The 12120-nt window shown below is 37.0% G+C and overlaps 1 protein-coding gene across 2 annotated transcripts in view; it reads left to right on the top strand.

Moving 5' to 3' along the window:
• The window catches only part of frem1l (FRAS1 related extracellular matrix 1 like), a 98146-nt gene extending 87942 nt beyond the window's left edge, over positions 1-10204 (top strand). For both annotated transcript variants that reach the window (XM_004913949.4, XM_031900901.1), the window contains exons 31-35: positions 902-1143; positions 4514-4675; positions 6069-6184; positions 8322-8404; positions 9424-10204. In XM_004913949.4, coding sequence (XP_004914006.2) covers positions 902-1143; positions 4514-4675; positions 6069-6184; positions 8322-8404; positions 9424-9659 — 839 coding nt within the window. In that variant the 3' untranslated portion in view covers positions 9660-10204. The remainder of the gene's footprint in view (positions 1-901; positions 1144-4513; positions 4676-6068; positions 6185-8321; positions 8405-9423) is intronic.
• Positions 10205-12120: the final 1916 nt, after the last annotated feature.

Raw genomic sequence — 12120 nt, forward strand, 5'->3', positions numbered from 1 at the left:
CAATAAAGGAGGTCCCAGCTTGCCATAGGTTACATTCTAATTGGGAAAGGAAATGAGACATACACTGAGAGTGGCCAGTGTGGTTGCAGAGTTCCTATTGGTCATGATAGTAATGTAAAGTGTAGAGAGAAAAGTAGAAATCAGTAGTTAGGTGGGTGGTCATTTTTCTAAGGGCTTAGGTTATAGGCTTAAATAAAAAAAGTGATTTAAAGTTATCATTCGAAGCCCTGGAAATTCTGGAAGTGTCTAATGGCATGTGAGAGAGAATAAGGAACATCGGAATACCTTCTCATCTGTCAGTTCCACTGCTTTCCTGCACTTTTGCTCTGCTCTACCCCAAACTACTTTCACTTCACTGCCCCATTTCATTTGATGCCCCATGTAACAAGGTTGTAATACTGCCTGTAAATGGCAGACAATTACATTATGAATTGGATAGCAAGGAATGCATGCTACACTAGAAACCTGATTAGTTATTTATGACATCATGGTTTGTGCCAAATGGTATATAAATATATTAAAATAAGCCTTTCGTAACAAAGGGAATTAGTACTAAATCACACAACAAAAAAACAAATACCTACCAAATATGGCAATATTTCACAAAGAGGTATTAACTGTGCTTTTATCTTTAGGACTATTTAGTGTAACAACAGGCCCTGTAGGTAAGCTATAATGTTAAGTTCCACTGATCATACCAATAAATATATTAAATTGTTTTCCTTTTTATATACTGAAAACAGAAAAAACAAAATATAATCAGCTTTTGGGTGAGTAATTTAAAGAAAAAATTAGAATCAAGTCAATTTATAATCTGCAAAACCTCAGACGACAATATTTATAATGTTGGCTCAGAATGACAAGAAAATAAGGTGATATGTCAGTTTTTCTTTATTATCAGGACAGTGCAGTCTGCAGGACTCAAAATCAAGCGGCTTGAAGTGGAGTTCAGAAAATACTGGGCTTTCTTTGAGGCAACTGACTGTAAATGAACGAATAGCAGCAACCAGCCATATATTACTTTCCAACATAGAAAGGGGGCCTTATAGAGGGCCTCTTGTGCAGGCAGGAGCAGTCGTTGACATGGATCTACCTTCTCAGCATGCAGGACAACAGCCGCAGCCCTTTCAAAGCAGCATACTCGTATGTAAATGTTTCTTTCAGAAAAACACATTAATAATTCTGGCAATAGCTGAGAAGGTATAACTCATATGTAATTGATAGTTCTCTTCCCAGCAAATGAAAAACGTATATGGATTATTGCACAAATTTAATTATCTAATTACTCTGATCGAGGTTTCCTAAGTGGTTAAAATAAATTGAGCTAGCAGTTGACATTACTGCTAAAGAGTGCTTGGGCCTTTGTGGCTATTTAATTAGAACTCTGTGATGAAGATGAGACAGATTCTCTGATGAGATTAAGGCGCTTATTGAGGGGGTTGCTAAAGAGCATATTTAGGAGTTGTGCAATTCAGTTAGGCTTTTTTTTTTAGATTTCAGTTGCCAGCCCCTGAGCATGTATTTTAAAATTCTAATTAATATATTCAATATACATGTGTGTGTGTGTGTGTGTGTATATATATATATAAGTCCAGAGCAACAGGCACTCACATCTAATAAACTATAAGGTGGCCTGGGTGCAGTATCAAAAATAAGTAACAAGCATGCAGAAAATAAATGCCACACTCACAGGACTTAGTGAATAAAACAAAGGTGTTGTTTATTTAAACGTCAATCTAATGTTTCGGCTGCTTCCACACTTCTCACTTTGAGAAAGGCTGTGGGAGCAGCCGAAACGTTAGATTGACGTTTAAGTAAACAACACCTTTGTTTTATTCACTAAGTCCTGTGAGTGCAGCATTTATTTTCTGCATATATATATATATATATATATATATATATATATATATATATATATATGGCATATTAACTTTTATTTTTATATATGTGTTCTCTATCAAATATATTTATATGTCTGCAAGGTTTTGCCATTGTCAGATTGCAAATATATGGCAATTGTGCACCACTTATGGTTAAAAAGTTCTTGAAACTTGGTTTATAAGCAAATAGTTTTTCTGTGATAATGTAGTATTTAAAAAATGTTCCATACTTTGGTAGAGGGAAAATGGAAGCTATAATATGGACCCTCTAGGTGCAACTTAAATACAGGCATGGGAGAGGGGAAGGTGTTACTTAAGGCTTATGCCACATGGGGCTGATTCTTTTTTTTTTTTTTGTAACTTACAATTTTTATTAAGAAATTTGGGGGGTACAGAAAGGAAGAAAGGAGGGGGTTAACAATTTCACATCCACAGGTTGACAGGGCATAGTAGAACATGTTGTATCCTTGGTTATACAGTTGTCGTCTATTACAGTCATGCATTGGGGTGAAGGAAAAAAAAAAGAGAGAGGACACTGAATGGGAAATGGATGGGTGAAAAGGGGGGAGGTACTCAAGTTTAAGTTTGTGTTGGCTGTGTGAGTAGGTCCCAGGGTGACCATATTTTTACACACAGTGGGGTTCTATTTTGTAGCCGGGCTAGATTATATTCAAATTGTTTGTTGTAGTTGATTTTTTGTTTTACTTCTGAGAGTGAGGGGATAACGGTTGTCTTCCATTTGGCTGCAATGGAAATGCGGGCCACCAAGAGTATCTGGTTGACCAGTTTCTGTGCGTGTTTTGTTAGTTGTTTGTATGGCTTACCCAGAAGTAGGGTGGTAATGTCTTTTTCTAGAGGCGCAAGTGTGATCTGGCGTAGTAGTGCCAGAACTTTGTCCCAGTATGGTTGTATCAAGGGACAATGCCAGAAGATGTGAGGTAAGTCTCCAGGTTGCCCGCATTCCCTCCAACAATTTTGTGTTGTTTCCGGGAATAATGCGTGAAGTTTGGCTGGCGTGTGGTACCAGAACATGACTATTTTATAAATGTTTTCTTGTTGCTTTACACATGTAATGCCTCGTTTCATATTGTCCCATATGGATTCCCATTCAGTTTCCTCAAGTTGTCTGCCTATGCAGGTCTCCCATTTGTGCATATAGTTGTGTTTATAGTTCACCTCTGTGAAAGGATTGACTAACATTTTGTAAATAGCGGAGATCAGGCCTCTTTGGGGGAGGCCGCGGACCGCCAAGCGTTCAAAGGGTGAGAGGAGGTCCCTTTTACCGATTGACAGCATAGGCTTAAAGAAATGTTTTAGCTGTAGGTACTCATACCAGGCTAGAGTAAGGCCGGGGGCTTTGTCGTTCAGGGTCTCTCGTGGGAGAAACCCGCCTCCCAGGTGGTCTGTCATGTCTCTTAAGGTAAAAAAAGGGGTATCTATCCATCTCTGTAGGTATTGCGAGGGTAGTGCTGGCTGAAACCTTGGGTTACCCAGGTGGGAGAGTAGTATGGATGCAGGTGATGCCAATTTGAATTTAAATCTGAGTTTCCACCAGAGTTTTAAGGTGTGCTCTGTGGATTTGAGCATTGCTATCTTTGGCTTATCCTTCCCTAGGGTGGACCATATCCAGGCGTTAGGGTGATAGGGTTTGAACTGGCTTGTTTCAATGTTAGCCCATACAATATTTGAGGACCACCTTGACCATGCCGGTATCTGGCGGATGTGGGCTGCTCTGTAGTACTGCTGGAGGTCTGGAACGCCCAGGCCACCTAACTTAGTTGGGGAGGTGAGTGTCTTTTTATTTATTCTATGCCTCTTTTTCCCCCAGATGAAGTTATGGAGTATAGCTTGGGTAGCTTTAAAAGTCGTGGGGGGGACGCAAACAGGTAACGTTTCAAAAAGATAAAGAAATTTTGGGAGGATAGACATTTTTATTGAGGCTATCTTGCCAAACCAGGATATTGGGTATTCTGCCCATTTTTGGAGCTTAGACTTGACCTGGGGCTGATTCTTGATCTGTGGAAAAATGCAGGCCAAGAATCAGCCCCTACACTTACCACTGATTATACATTATAGCCATCCTTTCTTGCTTAAAATCTGTAACTATGACAAGTTTTCCCAATATATAAAACCCTTTACATACTTTTTTAAATTACTAAATGTGAAAAATGCTATACTATGTATAAGGGTCATGAGTGCGGTGTGCAAAGTGAAATTTTTGCCAATTTGTAGCATTTTTCCCTCACATTTCAGTGTAATTGTGACAGTGAGGTGGTGATGCAGCCAACAAAGAAACCTTTGATTGTTAGGATTGATTAGGTTAGGTGGATTGTTCATATGTCTTTATTTTCAGCATACAAAAATTAAGTCTTAACAAACAAATAGGCACTTAACCCAACAATTATGTAGAAGTGCAAGGAAAGGCTTTGTACACAAGAACCTTTAATGAATGCCACTTTGTTGAGCAACAACTGCAGCAAACTTTGCACAATAACAAGACCACTTACTGGTAGTAAATGAGCCCTATAGTGTCATATATTTATATGTTAGTGTCAATATCAGCAGTACCTTGTGATTTTTTATGGTCTGGTGCATACACCACTAATTACCTGCTTCGTATATACTTACTGTAGTACCATGGAATTAGTTCTGTAAAAAGTCCAGTGCAGAACAGCAGAAGAACTTCAGTGCGGTTTGCAAGTGCCCCACCTGTGCCCTTGGGAAGAAGACAAGACTTTCCTCAAGGAGATTCAGCCTTTAGCACACACCATTTACCAGCAAATGCAACAAAACAGGTAACAATCTGCTGACACCTTACAAAACATAGGGGGTCATTTACTATGCAGTAGGCACACACTGTATTAATGAATGATGAAGGGAGGCCAGAGTCAGACTGGGGAGTGCAGGGCCCACTGGGGCTTCTGTCTCAGGGGCCCCTGCACCTCCTAATGGCCCCCATCGGAGCTTTTACACACCCGTTCAACCCCTACCCCCAAGGGAGACCAGGGGATCAACCCAGTCCAACCCTGAGGGAGGCACTAGGTACCCCACCTCCTACCTACCTAATATGCGTGTCTTTTATAATATGTGTGTCATGCAAGTTATACGAATAGAAATAGACATAAGCCATGAATCCATGACTAACTGAGAACATTCCATCTCTGCACAAATGTCTTCATTTCTTTTGCTTTGTTTAAATCTATCAAACTTATTTATTTAGTAAAACTTACTGACAAAAATATCAAAAACACTATGCAAGTATAGTAGCAGTCATTTTGTCATAAAAAAAGACCTACATCTAACAGAAACACCCTTTACAAACCTTTTCTTAATATTTCTATCTTTACCATCATATTATTATATTATCTCTGTAAAATGTAAAAAAAAACAGGTTAATGTCCTAAATCACTCTTGGATCCCATTTGAAGACTTCTATTTTCTTTATCTTGAAACAATCATAGAAAACCTCTTTCAGAATTTTTCTATTGCAGATTTGTTTTGCAACAGTGAGATTTAAAAAAAGACAATAAGTGCAATTTTTTGCAGAGATTTACTTGAATCACAGCAAAACACAAAAATAAATTAATTTGCTCCCCTAGGGTGGGCTGGTAAGTCATAAGAGTTATAGACACAGTTGAAAAATGAAGTTAGTGGCACAGGTGACCCTACAGGACGTCAGTTCAATGACACATAGGTCAAACAGATGAATCAAATATTAAAAAGGCAGGATACACAGAATAATACTTGCATGGATGAATGATTCAGTAAGGTCATAAGATCGCACATAGTGCTTTTAGTTACTGGGCATTTAATGCCAAGAATTTTATTATGCTAATAAAATATGCTTTCTTATATAAGGATTTGATGTTACATAATTATATGTTCTAATACAGGTAAAGGATCTATTATCTAGAAAGCCTGGGACCTGGCATTCCCTATAAGGGATCTTTCTGTAATCTGAATGACTGGACCTTACATCTGCTAAAAATAAATGCAATTTTGTCACCATTATGGATTCATGCAGCTAAGCTGTTATAAAGAACAAACCACTGTTTTATTATTACAGAGAAAAAGGAAATTATTTTTTAAATTAGAATGATTTGCTTGAAATAGACTGGGTTTCTGGCTAAGACACCACATACCTGCTTTGTACAGTTATAAACAGCTCTTTTTCTGATTCTCTTCTAGGATAACAAGTCAGAAAAATGCCCAGTGGGATGGACACTTCATGATAAGCACTGCTATTATATAAATTTAATGCAAAATACAACTTGGGAAGAGGCAGAAAGGACCTGTGTACAAAAGTATGAAAATAATTCACACAAAAGTGGATGTATAACTGTTTTAAACATGTCAACCATATTTAAGAAGAATGAAAAGCAGTATAACCTACTCTTCATTCAGGTTACAAGATGTTAGAGTTCCAAAAATATAACTAAGATTATCAGTAAGTCAAAGTGATACAGTGTCTGTATAGTGAGAAAAAGGTTATGGTTCGATATATTGGCAGGACAATGGGAATGTTTCTGTTTATTTTTAGTGACTGCAGAGCATTCCCCCGTTGCATAACTTTATTAAAAAATAAGTTGGCTGTAACTGTTGTACTTGGTTGGTTAATCAACCTCCTTTGAACCACTATACGGAAGTGCTGTTACTTTTATTGGTGAATGGATTTTCTAAAGTAAGCAGTTCCCAATGTTTCTAATGGTTTTATTAGAGGTACGCTCATGAATAGAAGAAACAATTGCATTCTGTTAGGCTATCCAGACATTAGTGGCTTTTGGTTGCACTTGCTTTATTTAGATTTGACTTTCAAGTGGCAGGTCTTACCAAGGGTCTTGTTGTTTCCCTATGTGCCTGTGCATTAGCAGATATTGCTTAAATCCTGGTTAAATGCAGAAAAATTAGCCTCGGGTAATTTTTCTGCATTCAGCATTTGGCCAGTGTTTATAAAATGCCCCTATATGTAGAGCTACATAGAGGAACAACAGTAGACTTAATTAGCCATCTCCCATCAACTGGACAGATAGCAAATCTGGTCAGTTGATGAGCTGCAAAGACCTTTTTATATCTCTAAATAGAGACAGATCAAAGTCATAAAAGAAAAAGTGTAGTAGCGCAGAGACAATTTCTTCAGAACATTTTAACAAGCCATTAACTTTAACGTCTTGAAGGGTTTGATATTGCTGGAGTTCATAATTATATGGCTTTGCTCTCTGTTGACTTGCATCAGCTAAAATCCCTATGTCTTAAACCTAGGGTCCCTAGATCTAGCTAACTGCCAAAATTCTGCAACGTACAAACAAGGTTTGAATCATGCTGGGAATTGTAGTCCTGTAGATTAATACACAATTAAATACATTTGCCACATTGGTAACTTTAACCATCTCAATTGCGTTCAATTACCCCGTAAAGGAACAGTTCAGTGTGAAAATGAAACTGGGTAAACAGACTGCACAAAATAAAAAATATTTCTAATACAGTTACACAAAAATGTAATCTATAAAGGCTGGAGTGGGCAGATGTCTAACATAATAGCCAGAACTCTACTTCTTGCTTTCAGCTCTCTAACCTCTTAGATAGTCAGTGACTTTAGGGGGGGCACATGGGACATAACTAGTTTTACTAGCTTAGAGAGCTGTAAAGCAGGAAGTAGAGTTATGGCCATTATATAAGATATCTGCCTGCTCCAGCCCTTATGGATTAAATTTTTGGCTAACTAACTAAATTGAAACATTTTTTATTTTTCAGTTTCATTTTTACACTGAACTGTGCCAGACATGCCATTCATATTTGTCATTTCCATTGCATCTATAGTTTTGACATCAGCAGTCAAATTTCTTTATGCATTTGTATTTCTCTTAATATACTGAAAACTATTTTTTAAAGAGATACTGACACCAGAAATGAAACCTTTTTTACATTTGTCATAACATTGTCTTTGCATGCTATTTATAATTTTGCCATAAAAATATTTGTCCAAGCTTTTACATTCCCTTTCTGATCCCCCATGTTCCTCTGTAAGGGGGCTGCCATATTTGTCCAGCACTGGGCCATTAGCAGCTATAACTGACAGGCTGAGAAGGGACAGTCAGGTTGGCAAAACAGTCAGGTTTTGGGATTTCAAGTAACAATTACTTACAAAAGCAGCCCTATCAGCAAAAAATGATCAACACGACCTATAGGCAACTTTTTATGTAGATTCATATTTTAAAAAGTTGTTTTTTCGTGTCAGTATCACTTTAAGTATACGCGACCAAAATCCAACAGTTTTTTCATGTCCTCCTTAGTGGTGCCAAGAAGGAAATTCCACCACTGCTGGAGTCAATACACTGGTCCATAAAAACTCAGATTCTGCCCCCTCTGCTACATAGGTGTGGATATTGACAGCATAGTAATCTGCCTGGATATAAAACAAATTATATTTTTTTAACCTTTCAGACATAGTCACTTAACAAGTGTGCACTCAGAGGCCGAAATGAAATGGCTTTGGAAATTTGCGGAAAAAGAGCCATTTTGGATTGGTAAGAAAGTAATATATATGACAATTTTTAAGATACATGCTAGTTAAAGGGGTGGTTCACCTATAAGTAGACTTTTAGTATGTTATAGAATGTCCCATTCCTAGCAACTTTGCAATTGGTCTTCATTGTTTATTGTTTATAGTTTTTTTTAATTATTTGCCTTTCTCTTCTGACTCTTTCCAGCTTTTAAAGGGTGATCACTGACCCCAGTGGCTAAAAACGATTGCTCTGGGATGTTACAATTTTATTGTTATTGTTGTTATTCCTCATCTTTCTGTTTAGGCCCTCCTCTATTGATATTCTCAACTCTTGTTCAAACCACTAGAATAATAATTATAATAGGTTGCTAGAATAAATTGCAACATAGCAACCAGCAGCTGTTAAAATACCAACCTGAAAGCTACTGAATAAAAATCTATATAACTGAAAAACCATAAAAAAATGAATTGCAAACAATTACAAATTGCAAGTGTCTTAGAATACCAATGTCTACATCATACTTAAAATTAATTTTAAGGTGAAATAGCCTTTTAAGCTTATTTATAAACACGAGTGCAGAGAGCAAACGTGCATTTTAGACACAATTTGCCATTTATTTAACCCACAGTGTATGTTTTATTCCCACCATTTCAGTATTTCAGTGGACATGCATAGATTTGTGACCAATGTTTTATAACCACACATATGTGGTTGCATGTTTTATAAACAGAAGCAGATGTTATCCAGAATACTCAGGACTTTCCAGATTAGGGGCCTTTTCCATAAGTCTACTAAAAATTCAATGAAACATGAATTAAACCCAATTGGATTATTTTGCCTCCAATAAGGAAATCATTTTTAAAAATTTCAATTATTTCATTAAAATGGAGTCTAAGGGAGATGGCCTTCCCATAATTTGGAGCTTTCTGGATAACGTGTTTCCAGATAATGGATCCCATTCCTGTATATGTATATATGTATATGTGTGTGTTTATGTATCAAACCTGAAGCTTTTTCATATCCTTGTTTCCTTTGGATAGGACTGATGTCAACTGCAGAAGGCTGGCTGTGGAGCAATGGAAGACCACTGACCTTCAGTCACCTAAAAGGAGTAGGCCGGTCAAATAAGGCAACAAGTAGAAAATGTGTCTTTGTTTCAAAGAAGAAAGAGTGGGTAGCCAGAAGATGTGATTTGGGGCAGAAAGGGAGATCTATCTGTTCTCTTCCTCTTTTGAACATGAGTGATTTGTCCTCACACAAATTGGGAAATAAATGATTGCTACATTTAACCTCTCAGAATAATAAAGCCAGGGTTTACGGATACATTATATTTTATGGCTCAGGGGCAGTATCCTTAAAATGCACTGCGCTTGCATCTAATGCATTAGTTCCAAAGGCTAAGACTCTGCCAGGAAAAAAAATGTTATGCTATTTTTATGATTACACCACAAAAATCAAAATGAGAAGTCTGAAATGATCCATATCTCTGCCAACTGCTTAGTTACATTAAGCACTTAATCAGTCTGAATTTTAAAATGGGTGTATCTTAGATACTAAACTGCTGCTTGACATAGAGTACAGTTATTTCCACTTACTGAAAAACAAAAAACTGCATGTGTGAGTTCATTCACACTACATATAACGTTAAAACATCACTAGAATCATTACTCCATGTTCAGCAAAGCAGAAATAAAAGATTTGCCAAAGCTTAATGGGGTAATGTAACAAAGACATTTTAAAGGGGACCTGTCACCCTAAGAAATAATTACAAATTGTTTTCTATTGTGTTTGTCAAGCAAAATAAACTTCAATTACACTATATGAATTTTTTTAAACTTATTTCCTTCGGCACTGGAATTCACAATTGCAGAAAACAGGCAGGCTCCATTTTGTGGACACTGTTATTAAGGCAAGCTGTGCATCCTGCTAAAATCTTGTTTCTGTGCCAGTATGGGGGGACCTGATACCCATATCCATGCACTGGTTACACAATTAGATGGTGAGGAGGGAGGGGGAATGTGAGGAGGGCAGTGACATCTAAGAAGTTCTGAATTGAAAGTGAAAGTAATTGCCAGCCCCACCTCTATGCCTAAGGCATAGAGGCGGGTCAGGCAATATATGATTGACAGCTGGGACTTTTAAATGCTTATATGATGGGTATAGATGTGTTAGTAAAAAAAATGACTTTGGGTTACATGTTTAATTTGAATAGGACTTTTATTATACAGCTTTTTATGTCTGGGTGACAGGTCCACAGGTAATCTTGGCTGGAGGAGAGCTAACCTCAGATGTTTTTAATTACAAATACATGTACAAATTATTTTACGATTATTTAAAAATTGTAATGCAGATAGGAATGTTGCGTGCCACCTATTACATTGTAAAGAGCTAAACTGACAAAGTATTTGAACACAGAGAGGAGCTTTAACTAAAAGAATCTGACCACTGATTTAAAGGAAAAAGAGAGGTTAAATGCTCATTATAAATGAAATATATTTCTTGAAAAAGTGAATCAACTCTCCATGTAAAACACCGACGAGCCATTCAACATTCCGTAATGGAAAGTAGTGTACCAACATTACTTTGGCTTTATAAAATAACTAAATATTTACCTAGATTCTTCTACAGACTGTAATTATAACAGTTTCAAATGATCTGCAAAGCTACAGCAGCAAATCTCCTCTTTAGCTTGTAAGGGATTTTACAGAGGCCATAACTAAAGTCATTTCATTGTGTATTCATCTGGGGCTCCTATGCAGATTTCCTAAAGTGGTGACAATGCAGATTTATGCTTGGTGCATTCTGAAAGGTCATGTTAACCAAGAATACAGAACAACCTTAATCTCATCTATCTGACTTAATATATTCTCCAAGTAGCAAAGCAAGACATGAGTAGTGGGCAAAATTCCATATCAAATGTTAAGTATTCTCGTATGAGATTTTGTTTTTACAGAACATTCTAGTAAGCAGTTTTGTAGGCATTTAAACAATAATTGGTTATCCCCTAGTGTAATCTTGTAAAATACAAATTAAAACATACTTTTGAGCTTTTCTTTCTTACATTGTGTGTTACTTGCACTTTAAAAGTACAGTATTATAATGTGACTTGCTTTGCTATACCCTGACCCCACAGGGAAGGGAGAGAGTTGCCTATTCTGCAGGTTGTCTTTATCTACTGACTTGGTTTCATTGATGGCATAACCAGGGTAACATGCATTGAAGTAATTCTAACACTGATACATAAGGAAAATATGTTTTGGATTAATGGAAATTTAGGGCACTTCTTTCTTTAATAACTGTGGAAACCTATGTGCAAAATGTGGGCATTCAGTTGCACCTTTACCTTTGCTGAATGACTGCAGGGGCCTGCGTCCATCCAATAAATACACTGCTATCTGCATAAGGTGTAGGTGGGGGAGGCACATAGAATAATCCTCCCACCACCAACTTGTGTGTCATTGAGAAGAGCAAGTTAGGGTGTGTGTAACCCATGACAGGTAAGAGTGTAACCCATGATCTTCTCATGTTCTTCAGTTTGGATATTATGTAGAACTGCCCCATTTGAGTTGGGTTAAAAATATCAATCCTAATTGTAAAGGTGTTTTTTCTTTTGCCTTGTTCTTTCGGGTAAAATATATTTAACCCTACATTAGGGATATAAACCTGTTCTCATTTAATAGAGCATGGTTGTATTTGCTTGTTACAAGGTCCCACAGTTGGTAATGTGTTATAATGCT

This window comes from Xenopus tropicalis, chromosome 4, assembly GCF_000004195.4.
Source record: "Xenopus tropicalis strain Nigerian chromosome 4, UCB_Xtro_10.0, whole genome shotgun sequence".
In the NCBI taxonomy this organism is placed as follows: Eukaryota; Metazoa; Chordata; class Amphibia; order Anura; family Pipidae; genus Xenopus; species Xenopus tropicalis.